This window comes from Rissa tridactyla, chromosome 5 (genome assembly GCF_028500815.1).
Source record: "Rissa tridactyla isolate bRisTri1 chromosome 5, bRisTri1.patW.cur.20221130, whole genome shotgun sequence".
Taxonomy (NCBI): Eukaryota; Metazoa; Chordata; class Aves; order Charadriiformes; family Laridae; genus Rissa; species Rissa tridactyla.
In genome coordinates, this window is record NC_071470.1 from 51,132,112 (window position 1) to 51,156,646 (window position 24,535).

Here is a 24,535-nt window from a genome sequence, read left to right on the forward strand (position 1 = left end):
TTGTCATTCACTCCCAATTAGGAATTTTCTGTAGAACAAACAAACAAAAATCCCTCTAGGACCAGTTCTTCAAGGTGTTGAGTGTACTGAGATGGTGAACATCCCTTGCTTCAGCTGAAGTCATCTCTCAGAAGTTCACACGTTCGTTCAGGCTGATGTGCTGGAATCTTCTATACCCATGATAATTATTGAGGTAGTTTGCTATTTTTCCCTTATTATTACTCTTCTCACCACCACTATTGTTTTTATATTTTTTAAAATGTGTTTGCATTACATGAGATAATTTTTCTATGGCATAGAGTTGGTTTCTTTTTATATGTTTACACATAATTCATAATGGTCCACAAGCTCTGATGGGCTTCTGGAATCTATTAAAATATTCACATGTCTCATGAGGAGGTCTGTGGTAGGTCCACACCAGTGTGGAAACTGGAAGAGGGCTATTCTCCTTCAGCTTTCTCTTTCTCCCCAGAGTAGCTTAGTATAAGCTACAAGCGTGTTATAAACTGTAGCAGTCTGCAGTAGCTCCTAACTGCTATTCTAGTTTAGGGTAATCAGACTACCTAACTGCGTCTTTCATAATTTTCACTGTCTTTTCTTGGAGAAAATTTTGAAGTCGTTTCAAAGAATTTTGAAACGTCTGGTCATACTGCAAGATCCTGAGCTTCTGCAAAAAAAATAGTATTCAGCATCCCTTGCAATGCAAGGAGGACTTGGCATATACTGGGCTCCATATGGAATCTTACTAGCAATTTTCTTGGCCCTTTCTTCTTTAGTCAGTCTTATTTTTGATGGTATAACTTCTTTGTTTGTTTTAAATTATTACAGTAGCAGTCTGGCCTGAACCAGTGCTAGATATGATTCTACATATTTATCTTCTGGGTTGGTGGAAGATGAAATATTAGACACCATTTTGCAATTATGCTGCTGTCCAGTTTAGGTTTTATATGGTGCAAAGCAATACAATATTTCAATAGGAAGTATGTACTAGTGTTAAGTGGGTTCAGGGGATAAGTCTGATGAAATGAAATCCCTATGAAAGTCTGTGTAAAACTAATTCATCCTCTTGAATAGCTGCTGCACTGTACCAATGAATTTAGGTAGCAGCCTTGAGGTTTCAAGAGGCGATGAAGGGAAGTTGTTCTTTTCCCAGAACAACTCCAGAGTAATGTTAATCACTATCCTGATAAACCAGCTAAGCAAACTTGAAGTTTCAGATATGGTTTTAATACAGTGATGTCAGCAGACTCTGTGGCTTCCAACAGGGCCTTGTAGAAGATGCCAGATGCGGGTGCTTGCCGAAATAGTGTCTAAAGGACAGTGTTTGCCTGCCTCTCCTGCCAGTTGTTGAAGGTACCTGGCACCCAACTCTTATTTCACAGGACAGTTGGATTGCTGCTGTGTTTTGCTGAGGACATGACCGTGCATAGCTAAAGGGTATCTTGTGCATGAATCTCTGATGCCCAAAGTACTCCTACTTGTAGGTAAAATGCAAATTAAAGAAGGAACTTGGTGAGTTTTGAAAGGAGGATTTTTCTAGTCAGCAAAATGAGTGCAAATAAATGGAGTGATTAATTAAAATCAGTATGTCTACTCATGGAGTAAGGTACTTGAGCATGATATATATGAGGAGTTATTGAGCTGGACTCTTCGATCCCTTGCTTTGGGAATTAAATGTAGAAGTCTCGTTCTCAGTCCCAAGGTTGAATACAAATCCTCGTGAGCCTGCCCCTGTTAAATTGTGTCCTGTCACTTTCCCCAGGCATTCAAAACTTTTAGCAAGGCCAAACTCACAAATCCCTTCCCTTAACCTCCTTTTTCTGTGCTGTCACTACATGCAGAGTTGACCCCCATGAAAATTTACTAATGTGAATCTTTTCCCAGTCTTCCAATAAATCTCTCTTTCTTACAGTGCTATATAAAGTTTGTTGATGAAAGATTAAATACGCAGCATTTGCATGCTGGTTAACTATCATAGGAATAATTAATTGTAACTGTTCTCTTTCATGCCAAAAGAGTTACTATACATGCCCCACTGGAGAGATAGTATAAATTGTTTTACCAAATGTTAGGTATTTATTTAGAGCTATATCTTTAATTTGGAGGTTTGTTATAAAGTGTCAGAAAATCTATTTATCTCAAGGAAGTATTTAGAAACGTTCACTTTGCAACAGTTCTTATGGAAGGTTTCTGAGTGGTTATTGGATGTTTCCATATTTTCCCACATTTTTCTTCACCAATAAAGAGACATAGCCAAGACAATTGCAAAGCGTTCAAATTAAGGCATACCAAGAAATGTAGTACTGATGGTATTCATGAAGGAAATTATATGAAAAATTAACGAAAAGAACAAATTGTCTTTCTAAATAAGGAAACGACGTATCTTTTCGAGATAGGCACTTTTTATGGTTTCATCTGGGAAAAGAAGTTTACAGTCTAGGGCAGTAGTTGCAAGGATTCTGAATTAATTCATAGGCAAATGGATGGGAATCAATGCAAGGGAATGGGAAGTGACATGTGGAAGAACAGAGTTTACCCAGCAGAAATTAATGAAAGAAGTTGCCACTTGACGCACCGAACAGAAAGCACTGCTGACTGACACAGCTGAAAGGGTGTCACCCAAAAAAAACCACCAAACCTCAGAGAAATCAGTCTTGTGCTGTTTTCAGCCCCTTTTGGACAGTTGGGTGGGGAAAGGTCCCCCCTCAGTTGCACCCTGGAGCAGCTGTTCCTGCTGCTGCGTGGCTTTCTCCTGATCTTCTGCACTTTTGTTAAGTTTTTCTTTTTCCTCCTTAGTTTTGTACCTTTTCATGTCAGTGTTTGCCTTCTGAATCTTAAAGTTTCTAACTATGCCTACATCAGCAGTGAGAACAGTTTGTCCCAAGACTGTGTAGGACCGTGGGGAAAGAGGAAAAGATGCCTTCCAGGTCTTCCCCCAGACTACCAAAACCAGCGATTAAGTGGCACAACTTCTCTGTGACTGAATAGGGGGATTAATGGACAGTTCTCTAAATTATTTCCCGGTTTCATCTTTTTATTGAAATTGTAATAAAATGTAAGGTGGAAACCAAAGCCTGGAAATGTGATGTGTGTTTAAATGACGGTGGGTTTGCCTGTGGTTGCACTGTCAGTCCAGAGGATAAAGCCTGACTGTACAGGTAGCCAAGTGAACTGTGACAGAGTTTTGGGTGGCTTCAGCAGGACAACTTGCACTCAGCAGTTTGTTGAATTTGAATCTTGATTCTGGTGTTGGTTTTCATTTAGGATTAATTTTATTCACGACGTGGGATTGACCCTGATGTCAATCCTCAGCAAACTTTTTGAAAATAATTTTTAGTTTCAGTTATCGGCAGTTTGGTTAAATGCCATTTGTTTGGGGTTTTCCTTCAGTCCTTAGTGGTATCCAATTAGTAGTAGAAGGCATTTAACTTCTGACAGTTAACCATGGCTTTACTGACCTACCATCAAAATTTTAGCAGAATCTCTATTTGAAACTACTGCCAAGTATGCCATTTTTAAAGAAAATATTAGGAAGAGGTGTGATAACGTGGTAACTTTGCTGCCTGCATCAGTAGATTCAACTGCTGTTTCACCCAGTGCCTTGAACTTTGTATGTTGTTACACTTGCTTTCACTTCTTTGACTTAGATGATGTGACTTTAGAACATATCTTTTTGCATGAATCTAGGTTTTAGTTCCGTGTTTTATTTTTAGATGTATTTTCTCGGTAATTGAAGGCTGTGATGGTACATTAAGGAAAATGGTAGCATAAAGGAATCAGCTTGCAGTGATTCCAACATTTCACTTCGTTGAACCATCAGTTGGCTGCATGATATATAGCAATTTTCCTTTGAAACACGGGATTTCAGTCTATAATCTAATTATTGCTGATTTAGGAAGTAATTTAAATTAATTTGAAAATAATATTAATGATTTTTCAGATAAATCAGCTGAATAACAGGAAAAATGGATGCTATTTTTCATCATTATATGGTTGCTTTAGTTGTATTTTTTTTCTCAGTTTTATTCATTTGTTATGCTTTTCAAATTGCACTAGTAAAATATATGAACCAAACCCCTTACACAGCACTTAAATTATAGTCTCCTTAAAAAAAAATCAAAATGCATAAGACAGACACAAACTCAGTTCTTAGTAAATAGAATTGTGTAATTGTTTATAATGAATTTATTCTTTGTTTGCTTGTCAGCCTAAAGGACCCATGTCCTAAGTTTTACATTTATTTCCAAACTGTCATGGTTAGGTAGTCTTTCATAAAATGAACATGGTCTGTGTATACACAAAATATACAATGCATACAATGTATATAGTATATGCATACAATAATGTGATATTAACAGTCGACATACAGATAACACTGGGAAACAAAGGAGTACAAATTCAACAATTTTTCACTTTTTTACACAGGTACAGCAATTTTTTATTATATTTAGGCTAGTATTTTTCTCTCTAAGAAACTGACATGGTCAGAATGACAGAAGATTATTCAACAAATTGAAATCGAAGTAATATTAACATCTTTAATTTCTCACGAACCTGTGTTCTAACTTTAAAAAAAAAAAAAAAAAAAAAAAAAGGAGCCCAGTCCTTATAGCTGTAATCCAGAAATGCAGTCCCTCAGCTGCTTTCATACTGAGCACTGTCTATGTGTAAGAGGGCATTGCAGCTAAACATGCAGTTACTCTATGGCCTTTTTCAGGGGGAGGGGGAGCCTAAGCACTCCAGTGGAGGAAGAACAAGAAAGAAACAGGAACCTCCTAAGCAGTGTTTCAGCTGAAGAATACATTGCAAGGAACCAAATTCACATAAGACCAAATAACCCCTGGATTAGGCTTTCTGAAAGCAGATGGATCACGCCACTCTTGTTTAGCTCCCCTCGGGTACCGCACTGAACCAGAGGGTCAGAGCTTGGCGCGATCTGTGCTTCTCTTACCTGTCCATCTGTTTCTTCCTCACAAAATAGTGGGACTGATACTGTAAAACAGAAGATAAATTCAGGAGATGAAGTTTTAGTGGAGGTGTTTTTAATATATTTTTTAATATGTATATTTTTATATACATACACACCTTCTTTGAAATTTTAAGATAAATTTTAAATTGCTCTTCTTGTGTTGATTAAACCAAGATTTTTCTCCAGTGATTGCAAAAGTGTTAAACATCTCACTCCATGTGTTCATAACCTAATGTAACATGTAAGGTCGAGATACTCAACAGCAAAAACCCAATTGCACTCTGGTGACAGTGGTGGGACTTGTTTCCGTGGTCTGTAATAGTCTAATAACAGAGGGTAATATCAACTGAAATGTTTTATCCACAGAAGAGTGGTCTTTTTTTACTGCAGTTACAAGCGGAAAGTAACCAAATGTCAGGGTGAGGTCTATAAAGACAATCAGTTTAATTTAGAGGTCTCCAAAATGAGTTGGAGGGGGCGTTTAATTTTATGGTGTGTCCATGAAGTTTTCTAGTTGTTCATCGTTGTTAAATGTGTTTTAATATCATTCTCATTCCTTCTCTCTTTTTTTTCTTTCTTTTTCCTTCCATCCATTGTCACGTATTGCGTTCTTGATTACAGTCTGTGTAATCGTTACCACCGTGTGAAGGCAATTCCCCGCACCACCAGGTACGGTGTCATGTGTCTCTGGAAACATGTATGTGTGTTTTCAAACCTTTTTAGTGTTGTGCATTGTCATAGCAGGTTTCTTTTACGTTCTTCCCTTTTATTCCTGTCTTCCTTTCCCATTGGATATGAACTAACATTACTGCAGGAAAATTATTTTTAAGATTAATTTATTTTTTTTTACTTAATCTAATTCACTGAAACAAAGAGGTATTGTCATTCTTCTGGGCTAGAAAGCAGTACCACACAGGTTTTTGGTCATGGCCTGGACCCTGTCATCTTTTTAGTGGATTAACATCTGCTATGAAGTTTCATTTTTGAAAAATCCCTGAGCTGCATTGTTCGGTTAGTTTTTATTGTGATTGTGGATGATTTATATTAAATGCTTGATACTCGGCTGTAGTTTTCACCTCTCTAATGGTAAACACTGATGAATAAATTGGTACTTTTGTCGTTCCTTATTGTTTTAGTTCTGTGTATCCAAACTGTCATTCATCGTGTTCATTATGTAGCTTTCAGAAACACATTATGTGCAGATTGCTATATGGCTAGCTGATTATTATTTTTTTCAGAGCAAGTAGCAAGATCCTGAAGATGCTCATTTACATGCAAATTTTTGTACCTTTCTAATGATATTTCTGAGCATCACTGACTTGTAGCTTGATTACTTTTGCACTCTGGCAGAAGAAAATTTCATTAAAGAGCTGTTGTAAGTAAACTGGTGATAGTGGAAAACTACGTCTTACAACCTGTTTTTCAGGAATAAAAATTAATGTAATTAATGAATGTGAGTTCGTGAGCTTATACACAGTTATTATATACAGACATGTTAAACATGAATGATGTGTTTCTAAGCATTCTTCTTGTAAGAAATAAGAAAGAAGAAGAGGTCTTTCTTAATGCAAGTTACCAAATCCACAGCTGGTGAAAATGAATATAACCCAGTTGCTTCCTATATTGACACATCTCGTACACCATTTGAAACGCCAGTCCTTTCTATTTAACGTTTGTATTGGAAGAACTTACAGTCCTTATGACTCTCTAAGCTGCAGTGTACCTAGAGGTATAACTTTTTCTGAATGAGAAAAAAAATCTTGAAAATTAAAGCGTGATCATTTCTAGGCTCTTTAGTCATCTTTCGGTTTTTCCATTCTTATCTCCACTGTCTCTGCAACAACTTTTTAACAGCATAATCATTTTCCCATGTAAACATAATTAATTTGCTGTATAAGTTCCTCTTTTCCTAGGACAGTAGGAGCTGTTTTGTCTTCCCCTTCAACTTCAGACTCTAAAATGGTAATAAATATTAGGAAGTCAAAAAAAGGAAGTGGCAAGTACTTCTTTTTAAAATAATACTCTGAAATAGCTGGATTTATGTGTGCAACTTTTTCTTGTATGGAGTGATAACTACATTTAGACCTGCTAAGGTTAATTTCAGTACCTCGTTCACAAGCTTACATTTGAGGTGTTCAGGATGTATATTACCTTAAATGAGACTTGGTCCTAAATAGCTGCAAGCTGCAACTTTGTAACATGCAAACTGCAAGGTACATTACTGGGAGGTCAAACCTAAATGAACTATCATTGCTTCCTTGTTATGTTCCAACCTGTATAATTACATTACCTTAATGGATTTTCCCTACTTATTAGTAAGGTAAAAGATGCGGGCTATAAAATTAGCTATTAATTGCCTCAATTAAGCCGATGGATAAGGATCATGGTTCAGTTATGGTAATCACGTGGGATAATAGCTTTGTTATGGTACCTGCTGTAGAATCACATTTTGCAAAAGCACAAATGTAATTCGATTTAAAATAATTAAAAATTTATTTGTTTCAGTGAGGTTCCTAGAGAAGGAAGAGCTGGAAACATTGATATAACTAAGAGATATATGTAGTGGATGAACGAATAGTTGTATGACTCTGAGCTTAATCCCACTGGTAGGCTTGGTGCTTTTGCAGCATTCTTGGGTTCAAATTTGGAGAGACAATTACGCATTATACGCAGTATTTGGGTCACAAAAGCGCACAGTATACCTGTTACGTACTTAAAAGAAGATTTAAATCTGTTTGCAAATTTATACATTCCACTTTGACTAGGGTCTTGAAATCTCAAGATCAGTCCTGAACTTCAAGTGGCTCCTTTTTTGATTTATGAGGACCATACGAGTCTGGCAGCTATTTGATTATGTTTCTTAGTGTAACCTTTAGTCTGCTGGTCAAAGTTCAGTAAATTGTAGGCATTGAAAATCATTTGGAAAGTGAAGATATATGATAATGGAGGAGGAGAACAGCATCGGAATGAAATACACAGGTCTGTATTTTGCTTCTGGGAACAGTCTGAGAACAAACAGCAAAGCCTCATCTTGTAGCACTGCTTACACCAGTGCTAATAAAATCTACAAAATAATTCTGCTTATTTCTGCATTATATGTTGCTAGCAAGAGAGTAGGGTAATTCACACCAAAGTGTTATTATACTGTATTGATCATGAATTTGCAATGAGTTGAGAAAAAGAAAAGTTGTGTTTAGCTACTGTTATTTAAATTCCAATCCTGGCAATCTAACTCTTCTCTGATTATATTAGTTAGTATTATATTATTTATCACAAATGTCCCTTAAATGATTGCTTAGAATAGGCTAGCACTTTTTAGATGTAATTGGTACTAAATAAGGTTATGCAAGGGGTACTATTCGTATCTGGCCTATGCTACTGAACTTTTTGTTCTGTATATTTTCAATTGTAACTCCTGTTTCTTTGGTCACATCTTGGCAATTTGAGTTGCCTCACTGGGACTGTATGGCTGTTGGCATTTAAATACTTTATATTTTTGTCAGTGCTTCTTTTATTTGGTTTCTAAGATATAAATGTATTTTTTCATGAGAATGGAATGCCGTATAATTAATACTGTACTTTTTCATTAAACAGTATATTGTTGATATTCAGGTTATATACGGGTGTTATTCTGTGATAAAATTGTGAGATTTCTAAGTATTTTTTCCCCTCAGATCATTAAAAATCTGACAGAGGATTTTCTTATGAGGCTGTTTTGTATTTATGCAGAACATATTAAATTCTAAAGAAAACCCCAAACCCCCACAGACTGCAGTTAAAGGAGATCTCTGTAGTCCTGCTCATGAAGCAGCTGAAAGGCTGCACACTTATAATTTTGAGGAAAACCAAGAAATCAAATCTATCTGTAATTTTATTTTATAAGGAAAATACTACTTAAATTTCTCTGAAAATGTGCTTGTGGGCGAATTTGAAGTGCTCTGGGAGTATGAATGCTTAATGGAATTGAGTGCAGACACTGAATCATGGTGATCAGATGTTCTCTATTAACAAGTAGTATTTTTTAAAAAGATTAATTTTTGTAACTCAGAGCATTGGTCTCTTTTGTTTCAGATTTTAATGAAACAGCTCACTTTTGGCACACCGCTGTAATGGACAAATGCCAGAGGATAGAAGCAAAGGGCAGCGTGTTTCAGTAAATCTAAACAATAGATAAATGATATTTCAAGTCAATATAAATGTCATTCTTCTTTTCAAGTCTAGTAGGAGTCCTTTAGAGATCTTAATTGGTGTTTGTCAGCACAGTCTGAGAAGAGGAACGTATCCCTGTTTGCTTGGTACATGCTGCTGCAGTTAGGTCGGCTGAACTTCGTATTGCTCTTGACTCTCTTGCTGTTTTTCACAGTTTTAATTTCAAGCAGTTTATTAAATGAGGGTAAATTTCTCATAGCTCAGTGTATTCCTGTGAGCCTTTGATAATTGGAATAATCACTTTATTTCCATTTCCACTCATTTGAGCTACTTAAGAAGATATTACAGTAGGCTGAGGCAGTGAATGTTTTCTTCTTTCCAGCCATACGTCTGTCATGCAATATAACTGCAAATCAAAGACAGAGAGCATGCCAATTACTAGTTCCAAAATGTGTCTCTCCCACAGAAGTTATTTATGCTAATTTGCCATCAAGATTTTTTCCACTGCAGGAAACGGATCCATGTGCATGACACTGCTGGAGGTCTTAAAGTATGGGCAAGATGTCTGTGTCCAAGGCCCCAGGTCTCCTGCTCCTCAGTGGGATGTTCTGGGTTTCAGTAATAATTTACATATTAAGATAAGAATAGTGCCGTGGGTGTTTATGGCTTGTAATTTTAGGTCATTTCCTGAAGGAGGAGGTGATTGAGTTTAGGTAGGATGAATATGAATAAAACTTTATTCTGGGAAAATGTACTGCCTTCTCCCATGGTCACCACTCACAATATTCACAGAGGGCCTTTGAAATTGTCTGTGTTGCGGGCTTTCCAGTACAGCAATTCAGTCTTATTTTAGTTTCTTTTGTTTCATTTCTTAAACATTTTTTTCCAGATATTTCATCTAGGAAAACATGTGCTTCTACTAGCTTTCTAAATAAGCCTTTGTTTTTCCTCAAGCATTTTAATGTATATTTTAGCATAGAATCATTTAGGTTGGAAAAGACCCTTAAGATGATTGAATCCAACCATAAAGCAGAGAAAACCCCTCACATATAGAAATAATATAAGGAAGACGTATGTCTGCTCAGAGGCATAGCACTTGCCTCAAATAAATAACAAGTTAGTGAGAAATCAACAAGAGATGTAACAGTTAAATGTAGTCAAATATATTTGTCAGTAATTGGGGAAAATACAGAAATTAACTGAAGAATGTGACAGAAGGCAACCATGATGGAGAAGAAGTTGTTACTGGTAATCCATATGACCTGCACAGGACATAAATAGATTGTAAGCATGAGGAACAAAATGAAAGTTGTCATTAAATCATGGCTGTAGGTATTTTAAGGAGCATTTTATGTAGAATCAAGATCACAACACCCATACTGTTATTCAAACTTTTACTCTCTTGCCCTTGCCTGTTCTTATTGTCTCCTCGGTTGCACCTAGCTCTAGTGTGCTCAAATGCAATTGCTTGGTTTAGTCAGTTGCTGTTCTTTATAATGCCAGTTTAGGACTAATGTCTACTGAGTGCCCTGACCTCAAAGGTCTTAGATTATGCTTTGTATCACTTGTGTTCTTTCTGAACCCATAAATCTCTCTTTTCGCAGTGGCACAGCATCATCAGGGTGAGCAGTGAGTGTTCTGCTCTCCCTGACTCCCTGCCAGTACCAGAGAGGCCTCTTAGTAGGGCCTTGGAGATGAGCGACTTCGGCCGCGCAGCTGTGGCAGGCATGAAACCAATATTGTTTAAAAAATAACCCCCTACGTGTGTACCTTCCCCTTCTCCTCCTGTTTTGCACCGAGAGTGAGAGGCCTCTGCCTTGCTCTCCTCTGCCAGGGACGATGCAGCGACCTGGGGTGCTAGTATGAGTCGGCAGCTCTAGTATGAGAGGCAGTTACCTCCCCCTTCAGCAGGCCATTTATGAAAAGCACTCTTAAGAACTAAATGAGGAATACAGTACCTAATTAAGGATTATGGATTTTCTCCAGGGCTGGGCATTTGAAAACAAGTTGCAAGCTTGTCCATTGTTGGCTCGTCTAAATCTTTCTTAGTCTAGCTTGCAGTCAGGTGCAAAAAGGGTTACAGGAGGCAAAACAGGCAGAGAAGGAAAGAATGGAAGTGAAAAGAATTCTGAGAGAGGAATCTAAATGGGTATTAATGAGTAAAATTTGATTCTGTATCACCTAGGATGAAGAACATTTTATTGCAACAAAAATTCTTGCATCATACTATGGTACAGAACTCAGCAGCAAATCAGTGCTGAGGAGTTATGATGACAGTATTTGGGAGAAGGGGTCATTGCAGTACTCCTCAGAGGATTTTACCACGCCGTTTCTTTGAACTTCAAAAGCAGATATGCAGAGCATAAAGATGATATGTGTATTTATATACTAATTGTGAAGCTCCAGCTTTATGGAAATTTCAGCAGCATGTTGAAGAGGCATACTCCAAGGAAATCGCTGCAAACAGGAAGGAAAAACTGCGAAAGTTGCAAAGAAGATAAGACAATAGAGGAGAGAAAGAAAGAGCTCGAGCTCGCAAATGCGTATCTGCTTCCAAGTGTTGGAGGCACAGAAATCATAGTCAGGCTGAATTAAAATGTTTGAATAAAAGAGTAAAACTCAGAATGTAACCTGAACCTGTGATAACAGTATCATCTATGATAACGGTATGCTTTCAGGTTGTTTTTGTCTATTTCTGGTGTAGGATGAGCAAAACCAGTGAGTTCACATTTCTGGTCTTAGAAAAAGGAGAACTACAGCATTTAAATAACTCTACAAATTAGCTTTAAAAGCCCTTTTGCTGAATAGCTTATTATTGGCAGTAATGTTTCTCTGCGTTGTCTGACCAAGGAGAAAATTTGAAATATGAAGTGTTATTTGTATGTAACCTTTCAAAAGAAGATGTAAGTAAGGATAAATGATAGAATTATGCATTTATGATTGACCATAGTAGAAAATGGTAATCAGAAGCTTATTCATTTTGATATAGAAAAGATGCTGTCACACTCTCAAACGTGCCCATACAATGCTTTATGGGATCATTTTTCATACCTGTTTTCAATTTCACAAAAACAGTACAGATTCAATGGGTTCGTTTTTGAATAATTTTCAAGTTTACTTTTAATCAATAGCAAGTCAAGGATTGGTTTTACAGAGTAGCTGTGCCATCAACTATAATACCACAACTCAGGTAGATTGGAATTTTGACACTTGTGAAGATGGGAGTGAGCAGTCAAGGGACAGACAGATGGGAAACTTAACCAGCTTCATTGTCAGTCACAAAACCGATGTGATTTTAAATCTTCTGAGGGGAAGAAGGTGTTCCTTTAATATATATATACACAAACTTAGAATAAGATTGTGTAAAGGACCACAGAGGTATGTGATTTAGGTCTAAATGATAGTTCAGCCAAGCTGCCAGGATTAAAACACACTGAATAAGGCCAAAATAGGGGTGTGACGGCACTGCAGGCACCAGTGCTACTACTCTATGCAAAGCGGTCTTAGTAGGCTTGGTAGTCAAGACCAGTTGTGTTTTCTTGTCAGAGTTCTCATGCAGCCTTTTGGGGGGAGCAGAAAAGAGTGGCAAGCGTAACAGTATAATTTTAAAGATTTACTGAACTGTGCAAATTTACAATGAAAGCTGTAGATTTACAGGACACTCAGCAGTACAGAATGCAATGGGAATGGCTAGTTGTTTCAAATATTCAGCATTTTTTTAAGCTGTCCAGTCAACCAAGTTCTTAAGAAAATGTACTGAGCTCTTAAAAAGGCAGTGAAAATGTTGTTATTTTTATGTGAAGCAAAATATGCTGAGACACAAACAAAAATGTAATATGCAATAAATACAATAGGCTATTTATTAGAAAAATGAGAGAGAATCATTTTCAGTATGAGGGAAATGCATTATACACAGCAGTGGTACTGAAACCATACACTTCTCAAATTAGGTTTACATTTTCAAATTAAAAAGATTAGTTGAAAGCATTTTGGGAAATGTGAAATTTTCCTTAGGAGCGTAATGGATTATTTGCACAAAACACAAAATAATCAAACAAACCTGAGACTGGCTTTTAAAGTATACACCAAGGAAAACATATACTTTACTCTTGCATTGTTTTAACAAAATCTTGAATTGACCTCGCAGTGTGGTGGTGTTAAAATATGTTTGATATGATTAGGTAATGAGATAGGCTGTTTAATAAGGCATTAAGAAATAAATAACAATGCGTTAATGAACAATGATTCAGTCTGTATAGTGTAAAACAGGTGAAGAAGTGTCCTTAAAGACAGATGCACCACTGTGTGTCATTTTTCACTTAAATTCATGTTCTGGTTTAAGAACAGAGGTAAGATATTAAGAGTCATACCAATTTTATTAATAACTTAAAATGTTATTAAAATATGTGTGAGTAATAAGAGAATATTTTATTACTAAAATCTCCTTTTTATATTCTTGGGAGCAATTTAGATTTGCAGAGTTTGATGGCACACCAATCCTCTATTAATTTTGGTCCAAATGAACTTGTGCTTGTCTGTGTTGTCATTAATAAAACACTAATACTAAATGCTAAATACTTAAAGGGGTGGGTGTCAGGAGGATGGGGCCACGCTCTTTTCAGTGGTGCCCGGGGACAGGACAAGAGGTAACGGGCACAAACTCAAACATAGGAAGTTCCACCTCAACCTGAGGAGGAACTTCTTTACTTTGAGGGTGGCAGAGCCCTGGAACAGGCTGCCCAGAGAGGTGGTGGAGTCTCCGTCTCTGGAGACTTTCAAAACCCGCCTGGACGCGTTCCTGTGCAGCCTGCTCTAGGTGACCCTGCTCTGGCAGGGGGGTTGGACTAGATGATCTCCAGAGGTCTCTTCCAACCCCTACCATTCTGTGATTTAGATATTTCAGGAAATCAGGTAATCTAAAGCCATAGGCAAAGATCTCATAAGACAGTTCCAAAAACAAGCCATTGGAAACAAACATCTAGCTTTTTCCTCTCCTCCTTAAAAAAAAAAATTACCTCATGCCTCTCTCTCATTCTTGGCTCATTCTACTTATTTCTTTCCTCTTTTACATCACCTTCATGCTGGAGGCAAGAGTCATGATTTTACACAGTTTGAACTTTGCCTTGCCCATTTGCTGTAGTGTAAGAGAGATAGACATTGTGGGTGATTTCAAAAAGGCTCAGAAGGGTTTTGCACCCTTACAAAGATAAATACGTTTGTAAATAATTATATGATATATGGGTTTTTTTGAATGCTTTGAATAAGAGGTGGCACACTGAGCATACACACTAAACTTTCTACCCCTTCACAACTAAGTTGCAGTGAATTGATGATTTCTTTCTTGTCTTGAGCTAACATTTACATGGTCGTAGAATGACCATGTCTCTTGATACAATTTTCAGCTTCAAGAGCACGTAAGGACTAGAAATAAAAATAGTTTTTTAGAGGCAAGAGACAACTTTTGCTGCAAAGATAGCTGGGAAGGCTTCATCCGGATTTTAAACAATGCTAATGACAAAATTTCCAACAAGAAAATTTTATGTCAAATACAGTGCACAAGTTAAGCACCTCTCTTGAAATTAGTCTTGATGGCAACACTGTGAAGACCTAGGGGAGTAATTCTGTAGCCATATAAAGTTGTTTATGGGTCTGTAATTAGACAGCAATCAGTCAGTGCTTGACATTTTAGCACTTCAACCGTCTGCAATGCAGAAGTACCAACTTCAACCACAAATCCCTCATTAAACTTCCAGTAAAACGGGATTACTGACTGTTATGACTGTCAACATGCATTTTATTTTAAATAGTAATCAGAAAAGTAATTGTAGTTCATTGTATAAATATGCATATTTCCTCTATCCATTTTTGTTAAGTTTTTAGTTGCGGTATGATACAAATTAAGTAGGATGATGTCATGGAGCTTTCTCCTTAGAAGTAGTACATAGTTCTGTGCCAGTTAAAATCTTTGGCTTTAATTATAAAGAAAAATTAAGATGTGCTGTAGAGTGAAACTACAATGGTGAAAGATTAATTAGCTAATATTTGTGAAGCTCCAAAGATAAATCAGGCTGTGTGCTCTGTGTACATGTGTTAAGTATTACTGCAACAGGGTTTCTAAATGCACAGTTGAGAGTTGTTGGAGGGTTGAATTTTTTTTCCCCTGATTCACTCACTTCATCTGAAGTCTTCCATATTGTGAAGACTTCGAAGCTAGGCAAGTAAACTTGCATGATAATCTCCCTGGCACTAGTGGATCAATACTACTCAATTAGCTTAGCCCGCGCATCTTTCACAGTCTATTAGTGTCCCTACATGTCTCATCACACTAAATCCTTTGGGGGGAACTGAATGGTGAATCATTATTCATTTGCAGTTCCTTGTCTCTGGAAGACAGAAAATTGAGTGTTTTGGGGGTGGTAGTGACCAGCGAAGGAAAATTCCATATTTAAAGTGGCCAACACTTGGAGCTAAATGTCCTTGCCCAAGCAGATCCTGGACTGTGGACTTCTAGATAGAAAAGCTGTAACAGTGTGTATGGATCTCTTAGTATACAAATCAGTAATGTCTTAGTTATATCAGGCAAAGTGCTGATCCAGTGTACACTCACTGTTTGACTCAAATAGTCTTGACAGATTAATTTTACATTGGGAAGCCTTTTGTGGGTTAAGGCATGGCTTGACCTTAACTGGCATATAAAGATGTTAAAACTACCTTTTCTTCTGCATTCAATCTAAAATGCGATCTTGGACTCATGTCAGGTGCTTACCAAATTTGCATTACTAGGTGGTCTGGGAGTCATCATGGTTGTTAAGAACAGTCTCAGGGCTACAGTCAGTCTGTCCAGGGACCAAAAAGGGAGGCTTAAGAATGGGACTTGCAGGTGCACCAACCTTACACCAGCCATTTTGCTAGATGTGGATAACCAAGCTAAAAGACTTCTAAAAAGACGGAAGCAGAATAAGTGACATGTCATTATACATTTTTAAAATCTTTGCTTTTTTAAAATAAATTATGCTCTTTCTGGAAGGGACTTTGTTAGTAGTATTTTGTCATTTTCATTTAGTAGGATATGCAAAAACTTCGAGCTTTAGTTTAGTCCTTTCTTTTTTAACTATCTCTGGTCTAACCAGGTTCAATATGAAAGAAGCCTGGTTTCCCCATACGATTCAGCATAAGTCCCATAACATCATCTGCTTTGCTTTATGAGACTTCTAATACCAACAACCTCCTACGGACAGCTCTGGGATTTTAGTGCTTGCTAACCTTTTTTGAGATCTACCTCACTGCTCATCAGCTACAAACATATGTCTTTCTTTTATTCAGATCTAAGAGTTTGCCTCTTTTGCTATTATTGGATAATTTGTAAAGGCAAAGTTTTATTTGATAATAATAATAATAATAATAATAATAATAATAGGGAAGATCTGTCATCCCACTTAGCAAGTGGCGGCCTGAACCAGTAGGCAAAGAAGCTGTAAAAGGAACATGCAGTTCTGAATATTACCTCAGTGATAGTTTATTTTCTCAAAACCCACAAACATTGCATTTTCAGTATTTTAATGTAATTTTTCCCATCTAATTTGGCACGTTGTTCACAAATTTTAATGAGTCTGTCCCATAAATCTGAACAATTCTTCTCTGAATTTTTCACGTAATTACATCTAAGTAGTAGCAATCTTTTTTGACAGTGATAACAACATTTTTGCTCATTAATTTCTCTAGTGTATCTTGTAGCAATTTACTGGACCTTTCACTGTTCTCCTTGAGGCCACATTTGTAGCCTTAATATAGAATTTCACAAAGGGATGCTTTTCAATTATCTTTGAGCTTCTATATTTACTTTGTATTTCAGTACCAGAGTCTTTTTGCCACTTAGCATTCTTCCCTCTTTCTCCTCTCTCACTCACAGGTGGGAAGGGGATGGTTGTTCATTTTTTGGTTTACAAAAAAGTAAGAAACAGTTGATACTGCATCTCTCGTGCCTTCTTCTCAAACAAGTGATACAAATCATTCACTCAATCAGATAACCTAATTCTGAATAATGCCTTAACTTTGGGGAATACCTTATTCAAGTATAGACCTGTAGCTACTTCAGAATCTCCACTGGACTTTCTATCCCAACACGCAGCCACAGTTTTAGACACAAATAAGGAATGTATTCTAACTAAGGTTTAGACATCTCTTCCTTTACCGTGTGCATGCATACGTACTGCGTAGCATATGTTTGCACGTTTCTTGATGAGGCCAGACCTCTGCTTCCAAACATGTTACCATTTACATTTCTATAGGAATGTAAATTGTAATGGTAGTGAAACTGCTGTGTTTTATTTCAATGTCCAAAATACCAGGTGGAGGGTTTGCAGAAAACTTAGCCCCATGGCAGTGTCGTCCTACCCAGTAAAACCAGAGGAACAGCAAAACAGCTGGGTGGTAGAGCCTTCATGGAGAACAGCCTTCCTCTGATTTTGCCTTGCTCCTCTCTGAGGGAACCATCCACCAGGATTCCTCAAACCAAGACTTGCACCTTCTGTGCGAGACCAGCAGAGCTCAGTTGCGGTTGTAGTTATACACTAGAGTTTTAGTGAATATTGTAAAGTGGGACACTTGTGAATATTTCAGTTGCTTTTCTGTTGACGTTAGAGAAGGAAAGTCCAGGTTGCTGCATGATGAATAATGGAGACCTGTGATTTATTTACTATTTATACACTCTGTGTTTGTCAGAAGTAAGAGCGCAAGCGAAAAGTCCTGTGTCACCATAAAATTTTCCTTACCTCATCACAGTTAAACCATAGCAGCAGTGTAACTTTTTGCTGAAGGAGGCTTTGGAAACTTTTAGTCGCTAGTTCTCTTAACCTCTGTAGAGCTGTGCAGTGCTGCCACACTCAGAAACGATGGAGATATGTTATCAAGCCCCTTTTGTGGAACAGATTGAAGAGTTATGTTTTAATTCTGCTGTAAGGCTTGGAAATGCCTTTAAATGTAATTGGACTTAGTATGCCCAATATGAGTTATATTCTTTGGTTTTTACTTTTTTAAGAACTCTGGTTCTGATGTACAGTAAAAAAGGAACCATTTATCTGCTCTTTAATTATTAGTCAGATGGATGGGATGATGTAGTCTGCTGTTATGGGAGGATGTGTTCATCTTCTCTGGTGGTAAAAAGTCAACAGGATGGTTGGAGGATAAATGTATGATCAGGGAAATTCTGGTTTTGTCATTTCAGAAAGGAAGCAGACTTTTCTGCTGGAGAGAAAGCATCTGTCTTCCTGGAGCTGTTTCATTTCATTTAAGCAACCCCTGAAACTCCCAATGTACTTATATGCTCTCTACCGCAGATCTGTAACTGGCCATAACAGGCAAACTTGTGTGTGATCACAGTATTTCTAATTTTAAAACACTGTGTGTAAGTCTTTCTGCACATTTGACTCCTGTTGCTAGAACACAGAAAGAAGTGTCTTTTCCAAGAACGCAGAAATACTAAGAAAATTTATTCTACCTAATTTTGTTTTTAAATAAATTCAATAAATTAATTCCAAATAAACATTTCTGTAGTTTCTACTTGCCTGTTGGTAAAGAGAGTATTTGTCATTTCCATCTGGAATTTAATTATCAGTTTACTATAATCATAACATTACTAAGAATGTTTCTCTTCCCCTTCTTGATGTTCCCATGCTTTTGCAACTACTTTGGTGTAATAATGCATGGTCACAAAGTAGACCAGAAGGTTCTCTTATCCATTATTTTTAATACTTGGTTTATATTTATAGATTTCTTTTTTTTTAGTTTATTTTTGTCAAGAGATGTAGTGTTGTAGGAATGTGGTTGGATCCAAACAAAATCCAATTGTTTGGATTTTCCAACCTAGATATTTTGTAATAAAGAATTTTCTTGTGAACATCTTTATTAATCATTGGGAACTCGGATTCTATAAGAAAGAACTACTTGATATTTTTTGCCTAAGTTTGTATTTTGTCACTTAGTCTCACATTAGACAATTTTCTGATAGTAAATAACAGCCATCATCATAGTAATGCTTCAGCTGAATATTTTGGGACTAGATCTGAGCTCTTGAATGTTTTTGCTTATTTTTCCTCATTGAACTTCTTACTCAAAAGATACTTTGCTGCTGTCGGCTAGTCTGCAGTCTCCGACAGTATAGACAACTTACAATTGCCTGGAAACAGTCACTTCTTTTCAACACTTCTCAAGAACACAGTTGTTATCGTCACAATTACTGCAAGCTGTTGTTTCTTCTGGATTAAATAAAGTTGGATCTTATGTTGGTCTAAAGCTACAGTGCATGTACTGCCAGTCTGCGAAGTGATAACTTTGTAAAGTGTTTTTTAATGCAGTTACTTTGAACAACTCCTTTATTTCACAATAGATTTAAAAGTACATTTAGATTTACCATGTCGTCCGTTTGAGCAGCCTAGACCCCAAGCCGTGATGGATGGATGCAGTTGAAACGGGCAGCCCAGGAGGTCATACTTGCCCCACAAGGCATGCATGGTGTGCAGGGAGGTGTTCTGGTGGCACCCACTGGGCAAAGAAGGTGGATGATGAGAAGGGGCCACTAAAGGCTTACTCACATGTAACCTCTCTGGGGAGGCTGGCTGCCCCTGTCTCCATCCCTTTACCATTAGCCCAAGAGAAAATCGTTTTCTCCCCAGCAGATATTCTCCATTATTTCTAATGCAATTCAGTTGCTGTTGTAGTCCCACCTAGTTCATGTTTTCTGTATTCCCTGTGTCCCAAAGTCTGCATGACGTTATACCATAAATGCTTCAGCCTCTGTTAAATCTTAATGAGAAGCAAAACTAGCATGAACTAACCGGGTCTGACTTTATCAATATTTTAACAACGTAATTTATGACTATATGTAAAAAGAGACTTGTAATTCAGAGGATTACCCACCGTTGTATAAGGGGGTGGGGAGTGTGGGGGGGGAAATCTCATTATAACATTTTAATGCCTTTGAAGGCTTTCTGAAATAGAGTTGTCCCTTGGTTATACTTGCAATCAGAATGATTTTTATATTTTTATTTTATTTCTGTCTCATCTCCAACCTTTGTAGAAAAGCCCTCCAGACCAGTGGAATGAAACTAGGAGAAACCAGTAGGTTGTTCTTGAAATTAAGGACCGAATTGTCATGCAACTACGTGTCTCTACAAGGAACTAAGAGTCTGTTAAAGGCTCCCTTGTTCCCCGAGATTTACATTTAATGGTGGAACCTGCTTGTGTTACCTCTCTTATTGAGAAGTTTTCATAGCACAGTAAGGCTAATACTAATCACTTCATCTCTTGTGCCTGGGAGGATCATGACTAAACTATTTTGAGCCATGCTTTCCTGGCTCCCCTCAGCCCCTTGCTCAAGGATTGTGACAAAAAAACAGCAACCACAAAACAATTTTTGTTTATGTGACAGTTGCTGCTGGAAGTTATATGATGAAAATATAATACAACTTCTATATAAGTTTTATCAACATGTGTGACAACAAGTGTGACATACTTAAGGCTACCCGTAGCTTGTCTTTATTGTTGTGTTTTCCTAGAGCTTGTAATGTTTTGGAAAATACTTTCTCATCCTAACATCTCCAGAATTTTCACTCGTGTTATTGAAAAAATTTTTTACGGAAAGTATCAAAGCACACATCTGCACCCAGAGTTTTGTAATCTGAGGTCTATCAAGTCTAGGCTTGATTACAGCCATCTTATCAAAATCTGATGAACTAGCAAAGAGAGGAAACAAAGTCTCTGCATTTTCTTCTCTGACAAAGCCAGTTCTATGCGTTAATTAGGTTTACAGGGTACCAAGAAAAAAGTAATGAGTTCAAATGTTGAAAAAAATAATTCCTTTCTTGGTCGCTTTTCATCCAGTTATTCCCCAATGTTTAGCATGTTTTAAGAAAAGAGCTGTCCCATAACTGCTAATGCAGAGTCGCTTCAGAAAGCAGACTTAAAACACTGCATCTCTTTAGCAGCATACCAGACTTTCCAAACTATGAATAGTGAAACTGTCACTACTTATGACAATTGTTGCTGCGTCTTGTAGCCATCTCTTGGCTTTCACCTTTGTGATTGATTTACCATTCCTTTGACCATTTGAGTCTTAGTGAAAGCACAGTAGTCCTGGAAAGGCAGAAATTTTACTCTTAAAAAATTAAAAGTTTATTTTTCAAACTGGACCTCGGTAAAAGTTCTGAGGTGTCTACAGCACTGGTTTTCTATAGTTTGTAAGATTGCAGTTTGTCGCTTGGCTTGGAACAGGGCCGATGCTTCTTGAAAAGCCAGCTCCTTGACTCTCAGACCGTATGAGCAATACAATGGACAAAGTTTTGGAAAACCTGCAGACAAACTTTTCGCACATTTCCGCATTCAGGTTTCTATTCCCGTGCAACACTAATTTAAAAAAAAAAAGTTATTGACAAGTGCAATTGTCATCAAGTAGCATCTGCAATCCTATTAAGAATGAGAGATAGGGATCATTATTTTTGCATGCAGCTTGAAAAAAAATTGTGAATGGCTATTGCTTTGAAAACCTTTTCTATATAAGTATTGTGATTCGAATCAGCTGTTTACAAAGGAGGGATGTGATCTAAGCTCAGCACAGAAAGCTTCAATCCTCCAAGTCTTTCTCTCCAAAGTAAATAAAAATAATTTATACAAATAGATTTTTCAGGGAGTATGTGGAACTTTATGTCTCTTTTTGTCTCTTTTTGTCTCTTTGGAAGTGCTTTGATACATGCTATTTGATGCAGTAGGCATGGGGCAGTAAATAGTCATACACAGTGGCATAACAAAACCACAGTGTAAGATTCAGATTTCTGGTCCCAGAGACTCAGTGATCCATTTTCCAGCTTTAGTTCACAAGGCATTGTTTCTCCCGCCTTATTTCATTCTTAAATTTCAACTTAAAAGAAACTTGTAAAACATCACGGAGTTTGGCTGAATTTATTCAGATTTATTAGGTGGAATAACAACTTTTCCAAACAACTTCTGATAGTAAAATCTCTTTTTGGGCCAGCTCCCTTCTCCCACTCCTGTGTTAATTAATTAAAGAGCAATATGACTGTGTATTCTTCATCTTTCTCAACTGATAACATGTCAGGTAAGAAAAACTATTAAATATGGCGTCTGTGAATGAGTTGGTTATATCTACCCATCTAGAAGCTGCAGGATCAAAAATATTCCATATTATCACACTGCAGTTTTAATGGCTATTGTAGGAGCTAATGTTGTCCCATGGTCTACCAAATGTGTCTGCATTATGGACTTCGATTATTTTGAGTGCCTTGAGGTTTTGAACACCCGCTTCTCCTTTATTGAGCTGTTCATGTGGTAGGACCGTTGTTACCTTATAAAATTACAAACAAATTCTCTGTTCAGTGAGTATTAATAGTATTGCTAATGAATATCTTTTTATGAGCTGAAAATCTGCTGTGTTGCCAGTTAGTATACTAGAATAATTTATAAGACAATTGACCATCTGCCAGTGGTATTCTATGATACTGGCTGGTCATATCAATAACAGTAAATATTGCCTCCAATTGAAAAGGCTGTCATTCATAGGGTAATTAAATTTTTGTTGTTTGTGCTCTCTGCACAGCCCCACAGCTTCTCTCAGAGCTTCTATTAAGAAAATAAGATCAATTACTCAGTATAAGTGCTCTTATTTTTAATAAGAGAATATTAATCTATGAATCTTACATACTGACAACTGTACTGTAGTATCTTGGCTCTCTAGTAGTTTAATTAATAAACATACATTTGCTCATTTTGCCAGAGCAAGTTTATTGGTATAATGAAATAATGCTTTACTGATGAATGAAACTCTCCAAATCTTCGGCTTGATTAATTTCTTAGCATGAAAATTAAGTGGATTTCTTTTATCAAACAGGTTATTCTAAGGTAAATGTAATGTGGTTTTTTTTCCCAATTAACACATTTCCATATAATTATCTTCCTTGTTTTCAACTTTCAATTAGCTCTTTGGAATATTTCGGTTGTAAGCTTTTTCAAGTTTTTAAAATTAGGTGGTCACATTTTCTATTTGATATTTTCTGTGAATTGATTCCACTCTGTTCACAGACGTACTGAAATATTGACAAAAATTGTAGACAGTTAGTTGAGTTACTCTTACCCCAAATTGTCTTTGCTGCAGATAGCTTTTAAATGTCAATAAAATGGGAAGCTTTAGAATATTATTTAGAAATTCTACATTTCATCTTTTGAATGATACATGCTATTTTCCTAGGTTAGAAGAACTCCTTTAACAGAGAGCTAAAACAAAAGTGGACTTCCATGTCAAAGTCCTAAAATGTTTCATGAGTCTTGGTTTGTACAGGTAAACCACAAACATATGTATTTTCTAGTATAAATATACGTTAAATTTAATTAAGTTATAATTCAGTTTATTGTTTTCTCTCTTTGTCGTTTTCTCTCTTTTTCCTGTTTCCTCAATCTGTTTGATGTTTGGAGACCTGAAGTTAAAGAACTCTAATTTTTTTCAGAACCCTAAAGGGAAGTTTGCTTTTGTTACTCATTTCTGGGAACACCTGTGCACTGTGGAGTTTAATTGGGTACAGCTGGTGCCACTGATGTGTAGAGCGTGCAGTCTGACTGGAAATCTTGACATTGTGTGTCATTGGCTGTTTCCTAAGATATTACTGTACTTACATAAGGTAGAAGGTGTTCTAATTTTGGGGCGATGGCGTTCTCTGCTGACTGATATAGCTGGTGTAGGAAGATCAACACTATGAATGGCAAGTGTATTGCACACTAGCACAGAACAAGTCTGCTGAAAACCCACTGCGTTTGCTGTTTGGAGAAGTTAGGTGGTCATCTTGCAAACACTGTAATGAGGAATCACTGATCAGCATCTCAAAAATATTGAGGAGAGTTTTATATAGAAGGGAGAGGAGCTACATGTTGTCTGGCTTTAAAAGTGTGATTGGAAGCAAGTTACCTGTCTTCTGACCCAAGGAGATTCTAGAAGACTGGGAGGGTGAAAGAAAGGAGGAAATAAGCTGAACTTAGACACCAAATATGCTGATCAGAAAGAGACATTTGAAAACAAAATCAATGTAGGGTTAGCTCATTAGGTATGGAATGTATCTAGTTCAGAAATGGTAATAAATCAAGTAGTATTGAACTTAAAATATAAGAGTTCTTCTGCTTATGGGTTGAATAAAATAGAGTAAGGAATTCAGGGTATCGTCCACTGTGTGTAGAATATGACGAACTGTTCTTTTTCCTACACACCTTAGTACTATAGGTTTGCTAGCGATTTCACACATGCAGTAATGTATGTTACTGCTTGAAGAAATTGCAGACAGTGGCCTAACTAATAAATCAAGTTTACTAACTTCTGTTGTTATGTTAAAAGCAGTTCAAAGCACATGGTACACCCATGTGCCC

At 36.9% G+C, this 24,535-nt stretch overlaps 1 protein-coding gene across 4 annotated transcripts in view; it reads left to right on the forward strand.

Moving 5' to 3' along the window:
• The window catches only part of CCSER1 (coiled-coil serine rich protein 1), a 695,545-nt gene that overhangs the window by 586,675 nt on the left and 84,335 nt on the right, over positions 1-24,535 (forward strand). Inside the window, exon 10 of one of the 4 annotated variants that reach the window (XM_054203348.1) lies at positions 5,591-5,634. The exons of the other annotated variants lie outside the window; for them this stretch is intronic. Coding sequence (XP_054059323.1) covers positions 5,591-5,599 — 9 coding nt within the window. The 3' untranslated portion in view covers positions 5,600-5,634. Of the gene's footprint in view, positions 1-5,590; positions 5,635-24,535 lie in introns of those variants that run through there. 4 annotated transcript variants of the gene reach the window in all.